Consider the following 13934-nt stretch of genomic DNA (forward strand, 5'->3'; position numbering starts at 1 on the left):
TTCCTGGTGGAACTCACCTAATCCACTACCAATGTGTAGTTCTCACATTGGGTGCCAGAAGCATTGGATGATTGATTAGGATGGCCATGGTAGTGACCCTGTAAGGTTGTAAGACCTAAATCCTACAGGTTCTAAGACAAAAAGGTTCTACACCTTGAAGGTTCTAAGGCCAACATGTTCTATGTTCTAAAAGTTCTAAGACCAAAAGGTTATACACCTTAAAGGTTCTAAGACCAAAAGGTTCTAAGTCCTAAAGGTTCTAAGACAAACGGTTTCTAAGACCAAAAGGGCTCTATTCTCTCACCGGTTCTCGTTCTCCAGGCGGGCCAGCGTTCTCTGCAGTTCGTCCTTGTCCTGACAGTCCAGGTGGGCCAGCAGCATCTGCTGTCCGCTAGGGGAGTCCTGCTCCAGGGCGCCGAGGCTGGAGTGACGCAGGAGGTACTGATCTTCATCCCTGAGTCCCCCACATAACACAGCACAGGAGACACTCAGCACACTGAGCCACAACACTGCCACCAGCAGCACAGCACAGCAAACAGCCACAGCACAGCACAGGACAGTGTACAGCCACAAACAAGACAGCACAGGACAGGACAGAGCAGCACAGACAGCACAGCCACACAGCAGCACAGACAGCACAGCAAATGCAAAGTGCAACAGACACATTGTTATGGTGGAGCAGTACTGACACAGAACGGCACAGGCACACAGACAGCAACAGACACACAGACAGCAACAGCAGCACAGGCAGGATAGACGCACATCAGCTTAAACACATACAGTCTTAAATTCTGTATTCAAGTATAGACAGACATGCAGCAATAAAGGGCACAGCCAGACATACTGCAGCACTGGGTAGCAAGCTAACAGAGTGACATAAGAACGAGGAGACTCAGCACACACAAAGAGCAGCAGTAGAGACAGGAGACAGAGACATACAGCGAGACAGAGAGACAGGAGAGAGAGAGAGAGAGAGAGAGAGAGAGACAGAGAGAGACAGAGACAGAGACAGAGACAGAGACAGAGACAGAGACAGGAGAGAGAGACAGAGAGACAGATAAGGAGACAGAGAGACAGAGAGAGAGAGTGACAAAGAGACAGAGACAGAGAGACAGAGAGAGAGAGTGACAAAGAGACAGAGACAGAGAGAGAGACAGAGAGACATAGACAGAGAGAGAGAGACAGAGACAGAGACAGGAGACAAAGACAGGAGAGAGAGACAGAGACAAAGACAGAGAGACAGAGAGAAAGAGACAGAGAGAGAGACAGAGAGAGACAGCGACAGAGAGACAGACACAGAGATACAGATAGACAGAGACACAGAGAGACAGAGACAGACAGAGACAGAGAGACAGAGACAGAAAGAGAAAGACAGAGACAGAGAGAGAGAGACAGGGACAGGAGAGAGAGACAGAGAGACAGAGACAAAGACAGGAGACAGGAGAGAGAGACAGAGACAGAGAGACAGAGACAGAGAGAGACAAGAGACAAGAGACAAGAGACAAGAGACAAGAGACAGAGACAGAGCAGTAGCCCTACTGACAAGAACAAAGTACAGAAACACTTGGAACACACATAGCCACAGTGGCACAGAGATAAACCAGACACTCAGAGCAAATAGCTTGCAGACAACAGCACACTGAACAACTATACCAACAGCCATGTTGACACATCAAATAGGCAGCTTCACACACCATGCCATTGCCCTCCCCATCTCTCAAATACACACGTGCACATACACACACACACATACACAGACATGAACGCACACACTGACACACACACACAGACATGAATGCACCCACACATACTGTATACACAGGAATGAATACACACACACACTGATGTGGACATACACCCACACAAACACACGTAAACACAAGCACAAACACTCCCTAGCTCTCTTTCTCTCGACATGAAAAACACACACAGTGAACCCTTTGATGGAGGCCACTACACTTCGGTGGTAAAATTCATTTTGTTATAGCAGTGAGTGCTCATAATGAAAGCGCACACACACACACACACACACACGCCTCACCCCCAAAACACTCTCTGTCTCAGCCAAAGCCTTTGATCAGGGCCAACACCTCAGTGCCCAGGCCCTTTCATAAATTAAGTCGGTTTATATAATTCCTTAGTGAGGGGCTCACCTTATTGACTCCACCATTCACGTCAAAGCTACCCCCCTCCTTTTCACTCAGCCAGCCTCTGGCTCTTAACATCATGTTCTGTGGTATTTCAATGGGCCTCCCTCCCTCCCTCCCTCCCTCCCTCCCGTGCAGAAGCCCTTTGTATTTAGTCAAAATCACAAAGACTGTTATATGATGAAGGGGGAGTGTGTGCACTGCTATGGCCATGGGTCATTTTCATTAACTTGGTGATTATTTGATGTGATTGACCAGCCTTTCCTGAATGTGTGTGTGCACACTCGGGGTATACACACAGGCATACACATTCCAACACCCTCCCTCAGACATATAAACACACACACTTGGCTGTAATGAAAGGGTTCAGTGTGTGGGGGAGGTGATAGTGTACTCACAGACTCTCATCAGGCGACAGGCTATCCGTGAAGAAGGAACAATTCTGGTTCTCCATCTCTGCCAACCTGGACAACACACACAGAGAGAGAGAGAGACAGAGACAGAGACAGAGACAGAGACAGAGAGAGAGAGAGACAGAGAGAGAGAGAGAGACAGAGAGAGAGAGAGAGACAGAGACAGAGACAGAGACAGAGAGAGACAGAGAGAGACAGAGAGAGAGAGAGAGAGAGAGAGAGAGAGAGAGAGAGAGAGAGAGAGAGAGAGAGAGAGAGAGAGAGAGAGAGAGAGAGAGAGAGAGAGAGAGAGAGAGAGAGAGAGAGAGAGAGAGAGAGAGAGAGAGAGAGAGAGAGAGAGAGAAGGTAGGTACTCTGTAGTAAAAAGAGGTTAAGATTGACAGATTGAATTTATCTTAGAAACAGGAGAGGTTTTCATTCCAAGAAGAGCTATTCAGTACAGTACTGTATTGTAGTATTTCAGGACCAAGGACAGCGAGTCTAGGTTTTCAGCCCTGCAGCAGTGACTGTTGCTTTTCGATGCCATGGACAGCTACCACACTGCTCTTCTCTTTCTACTGCCTTACAATGTGGTTGAGACGTTTGGCAGATCAGCACCATGGACAGCTACCACACTGCTACAGACTGTTATTTACATTTACATTTTTTGTCAGAGACGGAAGAGGAATCGAGACACCCCAATCGCAGTTTTTTAAAATTCTGGTTCAATGAAAGTCAATGAACTAAGTAGACCAAACCCAGCTGCTATTGCATTGGTGTCTATGGGACACCAATGCAACACACCCACTTAAGTAAACCAGAACTGACAATTTTTTTTCCAATGATAAACGGCCAGAGTGAACTATCTTCATTTATCCACCATCTTTGCTGTTAACCTCCACCCCTATTACCAAAATCAGAATCAGCTTGATTCACCAAGACATTTGCATGTACAGGAATTTGATCTGGCAGCTGAATAGGGAGAAGTTTGCTTTTAGCGACACTTCAGTCTCTCAGCAGTGGGAATGGCCTTCTGAGGGAGCTGCCAGGAAGGCTGTGTTGGAACCAGCAGCCATGTACAGCCTCCACCAGAGACACTAATGAAATGTGCTAAGTGCCTCATGCTACTCAAGCTCCAGTCCCCCCACAACACACGCCCACACAGTGGTGTAAAGTACTTAAGTAAAACTACTTTAAAGTACTACTTTAGTCATTTTTTCTACTTAGGTAAAAATACTTTTAAGTACTACTTAAGTAGTTTTTTTACGGTATCTGTACTTTACTTTACTATTTATATTTTTGACAACTTTTACTTTTACTTCACTACATTCCTAAAGAAAATAATGTACTTTTTACTCCATACATTTTCCCTGACACCCAAAAGTACTCGTTACATTTTGAATGCTTAGCAGGACAGGAAAATGGCCCAATTCACGCACTTATCAAGAGAACATCCCTGGGCATCCCTACTGCCTCTGTTCTGGTGGACTCATTAAACACAAATGTACAGGCCATCCACTCTCATCATTATGGCCCTCCCACCAAGCCCAGTACCTAGAGAGTACAGGCCATCCGCTCTCATCATTATGGCCCCTCCCACCAAGGCCCATAGAGAGTACAGGCCATCCGCTCTCATCATTATGGCCCTCCCACCAAGCCCAGTACCTAGAGAGTACAGGCCATCCACTCTCATCATTATGGCCCTCCCACCAAGCCCAGTACCTAGAGAGTACAGGCCATCCGCTCTCATCATTATGGCCCTCCCACCAAGGCCCATTGAGAGTACAGGCCATCCGCTCTCATCATTATGGCCCTCCCACCAAGCCCAGTACCTAGAGAGTACAGGCCATCCGCTCTCATCATTATGGCCCTCCCACCAAGGCCCATAGAGAGTACAGGCCCTTTATCCATCCACTCTCACTGTGGCCAGACCTGAGCCTTTGTCCATCCACTCTCACTGTGGCCAGACCTGAGCCTTTATCCAATCACTCTCACTGTGGCCAGACCTGGGCCTTTATCCAATCACTCTCACTGTGGCCAGACCTGAGCCTTTATCCAATCTACTCTCACTGTGGCCAGACCTGAGCCTTTATCCATTTACTCTCACTGTGGCCAGACCTGAGCCTTTGTCCATCCACTCTCACTGTGGCCAGACCTGAACCTTTGTCCATCCACTCTCACTGTGGCCAGACCTGAGCCTTTATTCATCCACTCTCACTGTGGCCAGACCTGAACCTTTATCCATTTACTCTCACTGTGGCCAGACCTGGGCCTTTATCCATTTACTCTCACTGTGGCCAGACCTGAGCCTTTGTCCATCCACTCTCACTGTGGCCAGACCTGAGCCTTTATCCATCCAATCTCACTGTGGCCAGACCTGGCTCATTTATTCAATCAGTCAGGTCATTAATCAGAGGGTTGTTATAGGACCAGAAGGCAGGGTAGAGAGGAGTGGGAGCCTCACCCCAGTCAGGGACAACGGCAAGGGGGATGGAGAGTGTCATTGACCCCCAAGGTGACTGGAGGGTGGAAGGGGGGGATGGTGGGGTGTGAGTGTACATGGAAGAGGTGGGGGTATGTGTATGTGTGTGAATCTTTATGTGAGGTGTGCATGTATGTATTCTATGTGAGAGCTGTAGACTTGGCCCCTGTCCTCGGGACAGTCCTGATGATTTTGTGAGTCAATTCTTATGAGTCCCACACTTTTAGAAAAAAGCTTACTCGGCTGTCCCCATAGGATAACCTTTTTTGGTTCTAGGTACAACCCTTTTTGGTTCCAGGTAGAACACTTTTGGGTTCCATGTAGAGCCCTTTATGAAAAGGGTTCTACATGGAACCCAAAAGCGTTCTACTTGGAACCAAAAGGGTTCTACCTGGAACCAAAAAGGGTTCTTCAAAGGGTTCTCTTATGAGGACAGTAGAATAACCCTTTTAGGTTCTAGATAGCACCTTTTTTTCTAAGAGCGCATGTAGAGCTTTCTCTTTCCCTCTTTCCCTCCCTCTCTCCCCCTGTCTATCGCTCTCCCTCTCCCTCTCCCTCAATCCCTCCCTCTCTCCCCTGTCTATCGCTCTCCATCTCCCTCTCCCTCAATCCCTCCCTCTCTCCCCCTCTCTCCCCCTGTCTATCGCTCTCCATCTCCCTCTCCCTCAATCCCTCCCTCTCTCCCCCTGTCTATCGCTCTCCATCTCCCTCTCCCTCAATCCCTCCCTCTCTCCCCCTCTCTCCCCTGTCTATCGCTCTCCATCTCCCTCTCCCTCTTTCCCTCCCTCTCTCCCCCTGTCTATCACTCTCCATCTCCCTCTCCCTCAATCCCTCCCTCTCTTCATCCCTCTCTCAGAGTCTGTACTGATGATGAAAGGAGAGCTCTCCACTGGCACCTCGGTGTGTGACACACCAGCAAATCTGGATCCAACCCAAAACATCAAATACCCACAATCCTCCTCTGGGACATCATATTCTTACACTGGATTAACATGTACACCCCCTCATATGACTGAATAGAGAGACAGACACTCTGTTCTTCTGCTGTGATGATGCCAGCCTCAGGGACCTTTTAATGTACGTAGTTGCATGGCAGTTCTGACAGCCAGGCTTTTGCATTACTATGTGACGGGACAAATATATATAGTCCCTCATTTGATGTGTTTTTCAAGAGAGAGAGAGAGAGAGAGAGAGAAGAGAGAGAGAGAGAGAGAGAGAGAGAGAGAGAGAGAGAGAGAGAGAGAGAGAGAGAGAGAGAGAGAGAGAGAGAGAGAGAGAGAGAGAGAGAGAGAGAGAGAGAGAGAGAGAGAGAGAGAGAGAGAGAGAGAGAGAGAGAGAGAGAGAGAGAGAGAGAGAGAGAGAGAGAGAGAGAGAGAGAGAGAGAGAGAGAGAGAACTGGAGCCAATTTTGCATGAGGCAATGTACAGATTGACCTTAAAGGAATGGCATCTGTGTCATGGACATTATTAAAAGGATCTGATTTTTCTCATTTAGTGAGCACTCAGATCATGTTGGAATACAGTTCAAGTATGCTTAAACTGTCTTCTGAGTCCTCTATGGTTGATAGACTTGTGAGGAGCTCAAGACTCTTAAGAACGGTAAGATGGCACACTACAACTGAGAGAGATACAAGACATAAAAAGAGATAGAAACTGTAAAGCCAGTATAAAGCTACAAAGATACAACATAATCTCGGTCTTAACAGCAACTTCAGGAACTCTGAGACTTCCTTGGCAAGTCTGCAAGCCAACAAATTAAGACATGTAAGCATGTCTCACTTAAAGCAAATTGCACTGCTCCCTGCCCATTTCTCTCTGTTTATCTATCAGTGAAGTTTTGTGGGTCTTTGGCTTGAGCCAAGAAGTTGCGCCAACTAAATTATTCTAATTGGCAGGAGAAGACTAATAAACATGAGAGGACTTTGGAACAGAAGCAATTCATACAAATCAATGGAAATAATGAATATGAATGACTGGGAGAGAAGAGTGACGACAATGACGAAACAGTGAGAGAAACTGAAAGGGAAAACATTTGGAGAGAGAGAGAGAAAGAGAATAGAAGATATCCTGCCTCTGTTGGTGTGTGTCTCCTCTGTCTTGAGTAGTGGCAGGGTGTGCAGAAGTACTGCATCAGGTAAGGCGCACTCTAACATACAACAAGTCTCTCTCTCTCTCTCTCTCTCTCTCTCTCTCTCTCTCTCTCTCTCTCTCTCTCTCTCTCTCTCTCTCTCTCTCTCTCTCTCTCTCTCTCTCTCTCTCTCTCTCTCTCTCTCTCTCTCTCTCTCTCTCTCTCTCTCTCTCTCTCTCTCTCTCTCTCTCTCTCTCTCTCTCTCTCTCTCTCTCTCTCTCTCTCTCTCTCTCTCCTGTGAGCATGACTGCCCTGGGTGAGGGACTGCTCTGCCCAATGGACCCAGCGGCGTGCCACACTGCCCTACCATGCCGCCAGGCATCCACAACCAGGAGAACCCTGCTCACCCCAGACCAAACACACCGCGCTCATGCCCTTCTCAGTGTAAGAGTGAGAGAGTGAAAGAAAGAAAGAGGATACCCGCTGGGCACAACAGTCTCCACTCAGGCCGAAGGTCAGACCAAGATCAATATCTCAATCAGATTGTGGAGAGAGAACTGGGGAGTGCCAGGAGAAGGCAAGGAGGGAAGTAGGGAGACGGTTCAGGGCTGGAGTAAGCAGAGTTAGGTAAGGAAAGATGGGGGTCGTTATTTTGGGCTGTGGTGTTTATGTGTGTGTGTGTGTGTGTGAGAGTGAGTGAGTGAGAGAGTGAGTGAGTGAGTGAGTGAGTGTGTGTGTGTTTGTGTGTGTGTGTGCATAACACCCTACCTGCTAGCAAAGTGCTCGATTCTGCTGTGGGTGTCTGCATGGGGTAGCTTGGGAGAGGAGCACGGCCTGGTCAAACACAGAAAAACATCATCAATACCTCTATTACTGGTACTCCCTGGTGTGTGTGTTGGTGTGTGTCTCTGTGTGTCTCTGTGTGTTTGACTTGCAAGCCTGATGTGGCCTTTAAACCAGGAGTTTCAGACCAATGTATTGAGGTAAAACTACTCGGCCCTCAAAATAAGGCCTTATGAAATATATATTGTATTGTCTTAAAGAATGTAATTATTTAATCTAATTGAATGATAACTTATTTGCTTAGGATCTCACTTGGTGAAGGCCACATGACTGAAAATGAATTAATGCAACCATGTCTCCGTCACTAACAAATACAGTCATGGGTGTTAACTGTACAATTCACTCGAAAGACAAGGCACACTGGGAAACATGCAAATAAGGCTTTACTCTAAGCAAACTTAATTTAACACTGAAAAGTGTGGACCAATATACAGTGCATTCAGAAAGTATTCAGACCCCTTGACGTTTTTCAAATTTTGTTACGTTACAGCTTATTCTAAAATTGATTAAACTGTTTTTTCCCCTGATCAATCTACACACAATACCCCATAATGACAAAGCAAATGTATTAAAAATAAAAAGCGGAAATATCAAATTTACATAAGTATTCAGACCCTTTACTCAGTACTTTGTTGAAGCACCTTTGGCAGCGATTACAGCCTCGAGTCTTCTTGGGTATAACGCTACAAGCTTGGCACACCTGTATTTGGGAAGTTTCTCCCATTCTTCTCCGTAGATCCTCTCAAGCTCTGTCAGGTTGGATGGGGAGCGTCGCTGCACAGCTATTTTCAGGTGTCTCCAGAGTTGTTCGATCGGGTTCAAGTCCGGGCTCTGGCTGGGCCACTCAAGGACATTCAGAGACATGTCCCGAAGCCACTCCTGCATTGTTTTGGCTGTGTGCTAAGGGTCGTTGTCCTGTTGGAAGGTGAACCTTCATCCCAGTCTGAGGTCTTGAGCACTCTGGAGCAGGTTTTCATCAAGGATCTCTCTGTACTTTGCTCCGTTAATCTTTCCCTCGATCCTGCCTAGTCTCTCAGTCCCTGCCGCTGAAAAACATCCCCACAGCATGATGCTGCCACCACCATGCTTCACTGTAGGGATGGTGCCAGGTTTCCTCCAGACGTGACGCTTGGCATTCAGGCCAAAGAGTTCAATCTTGGTTTCATCAGACCAGAGAATCTTGTTTCTCATGGTCTGAAAGTCCTTTAGATGCCTTTTGGCAAACTCCAAGTGGGCTGTCATGTGCCTTTTACTGATGAGTGGCTTCCGTCTGGCCACTCTACCATAAAGGCCTGATTGGTGGAGTGCTGCAGAGATGGTTGTCCTTCTGGAAGGTTCTCCCATCTCCACAGAGGAGATTGAACACTTTCAGTCCTTATTCAGTGTTGATTCAACACTGGAGAACTTTCAGTGTGTGTGTGGGTGCGTGTGCATCTACTTTTTACAAACTTCTTAAGTCCACTTCATGTACAACCAACTACCCTCCATGTCCCAAGTCTTTTCTCCCCTCAACATAATATAATATAACACTGTCATAAACAAGCAGTCTCTCTCTCAACAAATAAAGTCAATGACTATTTTTACAAGCTATTTTCCTGTCTTCTCTGTGCCAGTCTGTCTAGCCATCTATCTCTATAGGGGTATGACTCACGTCTCAGAGCTCTCTGCCTCCAGCACGGACTGGACAGGCAGGTAGCCCCGCTGGGGGTGCTTGCTGAAGTACTGCTTCGACCGGAACTTGTTCTTCAGCGTCTTGGCAAAGTCCCGCATCTTCTCTCCTGAGGTGGTCTGCCACATGATTTAGATGAAGGGACCGGAATGGAGGAGAGGAGTGGGGGATGAGGGGGAGGGAGGGAGGGGGGTGGAGGAGAGGAGAGGGAGATGAGGGGGGAAGGGGTGGAGGAGAGGAGAGGAGAGGGGGATGGGGATGAGTGGAGGAGAGGGGGATGAGGGGGTGGAGGAGAGGAGAGGGGGATGGGGGGTGAAGGAGAGGAGAGGGGGATGGGGATGGAGTGGAAGAGAGGAGAGGGGGAAGGGGGTGGTGGAGGAGAGGGGGATGGGGGATGGAGGAGAGGAGGATGGGGGGGGTGGAGGAGTAGTGGGAGGACAGGAAGACAAAGTGAACCACTTTAGAATTCTCCATACTGCACATGCATGCACATACGCGTGCACGCAGACACATACACACACACACACACGCGCATGCACACGCACACACACACACACACACACACACACACACACACACACACACACACAAACACAAACACACAGCTAGCCAACATTCCCTAGATAGCCTTGTCTTTAACTAAACTTTCTGATAGTGCCCTGCGGCTAGTCCAGTATTCTATCTCCCTCTATCTCCCTCGGACCTCACTGGCCTACTCACCTCCACTCCATCATACAACCCAGCAGCATTGGAGTCAGAGCCCAGGTGAAAAACTCCAGCTTAGCTCCACTTAAACCTTCCCCTGGTTGAAATACTGCCCTGGGAGAAATGATTTGGCACATGTCTCCCTGCCATATCTCACAGCCTCGCATTGATTGGAGTTGAAGTAGAGTGCTAGTGTGACATCCTCTTTGTGCACTCTCTTAAAGGGGCAATCTGCAATTGCTATATCCATTTCTGGACTGTTAAATTAATTATTATTGCCCATTGATTTTTGAAGAAAATAACTTACAAATGCCTCATGGGCTTAGTTCAACTGTCTAACCCTATCAGAACCCACAGTATAAGTGTGTCTTACTTCATTGTACGCAAACAATGTATAGCCTCCAAACATGGTTTAAGGGATAGTACACCCAAATTACTAAATGGCATATTGGTTCCTTACCCTGTAAGCAGTCAAGGTATGACAGCAATCAATGATTTGGTTTAGTTCCCTTGGCACTGTTTTCACATGCTAAAGTTTTAGCATTTGTGGCACAAATCCCATTCAAGACATGGGACCGATATAAGCATTTTTCACGCATTATGTTCAAACGTCTACAAGTTACTTTGTTGAGCTTCACAATCAATTTGAGATACTTTCGGATGATTTGGACATGATGCACGAAAAATGCTAATATCTGTCCCATGACTTGAATGCTTACAAGGTAAGGAAACCAATGTGTCATTTTAAACTATAATTTTGATATCATGGACGGTCAATCCTTGCATCCATAGCTCTGTCTATGAATTTGAGAGTGGTTACATATCTCCAGCCCCAACCCTCAGCTGTTGACCGAAACAATGGAGGGGTGCCCACTTTGTTATTGTTTAAACTGCAGATTGCCTCTTTAAGAGGGAAGTGTAGAGCATATTGCGGGCTGTGTCTGAAATGGCACCCTATTTCCTACATAGTTCACTACTTTTGACCTTTAATTGGGTGACATGTGGGAGGCAGCCTGGGTGTAGTACTCCTTCTTACTGGGGTATAGTACTCCATGATGGGGTATTGGAGCTGCTTCTTTCCCTTGGTTGTGCGTCCTGTGAGGAAGCACGTCTGGCAGATGTCCACATTGAATTGTTTAAGACTGCGGTACCTGTCAGGACAGATCAGCAGAACGGACAATTATATCACAGTCAGTAACATTAGAGAGGCCCTAGTAATAGCTCTATCCTCATCCATGATGTTGTTGAATTCAAGGCTCTCTGTGTGTATGTGTGTGTGTGTGTCTATGTGTGTTACATCCACCTTTCTTAATCTCTGATAGAGGTACAATAGACCCACCTGAATCCCTTGATGGGGCACTGTTTACAGATGTAACACTTGGCCTGGTGCTTGGCTGACTCGGCCACAGCCACACGCTGTAGAACAGCCAGCCACACTACTGACTGGGGCTCCAGGCTCATCCACTCCAGGAAATGAGATACCTCGATGGCTGGCTTCCCTGGGGCCTACGGGAGGAAGAACATGGGAAACATTATACCTGAGAAACTTGTGCTTGTTTTTTCTCCTGTTTGTTTGTGTGTAAAATGCTACTATCCATTACAGTTATGCAGTACAATTAAACTACCTGTAGTTCCATAGGGTTCTTCTTCTTCTTCTTCTTTTATTTTTTAATTTTTTGGGGGGTAGATCAGCTTAATATTACAGATAGATTGTAACTTCCATCAATTAATTGTCTGCATCACTTCCAAACCCCCATTTATATATATACACTGCTCAAAAAAATAAAGGGAACACTTAAACAACACAATGTAACTCCAAGTCAATCACACTTCTGTGAAATCAAACTGTCCACTTAGGAAGCAACACTGATTGACAATACATTTCACATGCTGTTGTGCAAATGGAATAGACAACAGGTGGAAATTATAGGCAATTAGCAAGACACCCCCAATAAAGGACTGGTTTTGCAGGTGGTGACCACAGACCACTTCTCAGTTCCTATGCTTCCTGGCTGATGTTTTGGTCACTTTTGAATGCTGGTGGTGCTTTCACTCTAGTGGTAGCATGAGACGGAGTCTACAACCCACACAAGTGGCTCAGGTAGTGCAGCTCATCCAGGATGGCACATCAATGCAAGCTGTGGCAAGAAGGTTTGCTGTGTCTGTCAGCGTAGTGTCCAGAGCATGGAGGCGCTACCAGGAGACAGGCCAGTACATCAGGAGACGTGGAGGAGGCCGTAGGAGGGCAACAACCCAGCAGCAGGACTGCTACCTCCGCCTTTGTGCAAGGAGGAGCAGGAGGAGCACTGCCAGAGCCCTGCAAAATGACCTCCAGCAGGCCACAAATGTGCATGTGTCTGCTCAAACGGTCAGAAACAGACTCCATGAGGGTGGTATGAGGGCCCGACGTCCACAGGTGGGGGTTGTGCTTACAGCCCAACACCGTGCAGGACGTTTGGCATTTGCCAGAGAACACCAAGATTGGCAAATTCACCACTGGCGCCCTGTGCTCTTCACAGATGAAAGCAGGTTCACACTGAGCACGTGACAGAGTCTGGAGACGCCGTGGAGAACGTTCTGCTGCCTGCAACATCCTCCAGCATGACCGGTTTGGCGGTGGGTCAGTCATGGTGTGGGGTGGCATTTCTTTGGGGGGCCGCACAGCCCTCCATGTGCTCGCCAGAGGTAGCCTGACTGCCATTAGGAACCGAGATGAGATCCTCAGACCCCTTGTGAGACCATATGCTGGTGCGGTTGGCCCTGGGTTCCTCCTAATGCAAGACAATGCTAGACCTCATGTGGCTGGAGTGTGTCAGCAGTTCCTGCAAGAGGAAGGCATTGATGCTATGGACTGGCCCGCCCGTTCCCCAGACCTGAATCCAATTGAGCACATCTGGGACATCATGTCTCACTCCATCCACCAACGCCAAGTTGCACCACAGACTGTCCAGGAGTTGGCGGATGCTTTATTCCAGGTCTGGGAGGAGATCCCTCAGGAGACCATCCGCCACCTCATCAGGAGCATGCCCAGGCGTTGTAGAGAGGTCATACAGGCATGTGGAGGCCTCATTTTGACTTGTTTTAATGACATTACATCAAAGTTGGATCAGCCTGTAGTGTGGTTTTCCACTATAATTTTGAGGGTGACTCCAAATCCAGACCTCCATGGGTTGATAAATTTGATTTCCATTGATAATTTTTGTGTGATTTTGTTGTCAGCACATTCAACTATGTAAAGAAAAAAGTATTTAATAAGATTATTTCATTCATCCAGATCTAGGATGTGTTATTTTAGTGTTCCCTTTATTTTTTTGAGCAGTGTATATACACATACACATACATATATATATATATATACATATATACATACATATATACACACACACACATACATACACACATACATACATACGTACATACATACACATACTTATCCTTTAAAAAAATATATATTCCCCTTTATTACTTTCCAACCCCGCCACCCTTTCCCTACTTGGAGTAAACTAGTGAACAACAATGCTTAGGCCTCTACTTCCAGCTTATACTTACTATCTACATTTTATGGACACAGTCAATTTTACAATAATTATATTTTGTTTGTTTTTTCTCCTGAAGTTCTTCTACTCTCA

The 13934-nt window shown here is 46.9% G+C and overlaps 1 protein-coding gene across 1 annotated transcript in view; it reads right to left on the reverse strand.

Annotated features, from left to right (window-relative positions):
* Positions 1-13934, reverse strand: part of LOC121532286 (dystrophin-related protein 2) — a 131283-nt gene that overhangs the window by 13697 nt on the left and 103652 nt on the right. The window contains exons 15-20 of the mRNA XM_041838143.2: positions 11645-11811; positions 11342-11456; positions 9583-9719; positions 7857-7922; positions 2546-2611; positions 305-454 (exon numbers count right to left, since the gene is read on the reverse strand). Coding sequence (XP_041694077.1) covers positions 305-454; positions 2546-2611; positions 7857-7922; positions 9583-9719; positions 11342-11456; positions 11645-11811 — 701 coding nt within the window. The remainder of the gene's footprint in view (positions 1-304; positions 455-2545; positions 2612-7856; positions 7923-9582; positions 9720-11341; positions 11457-11644; positions 11812-13934) is intronic.

This window comes from Coregonus clupeaformis, chromosome 2 (genome assembly GCF_020615455.1).
Source record: "Coregonus clupeaformis isolate EN_2021a chromosome 2, ASM2061545v1, whole genome shotgun sequence".
NCBI classification, from domain to species: Eukaryota; Metazoa; Chordata; class Actinopteri; order Salmoniformes; family Salmonidae; genus Coregonus; species Coregonus clupeaformis.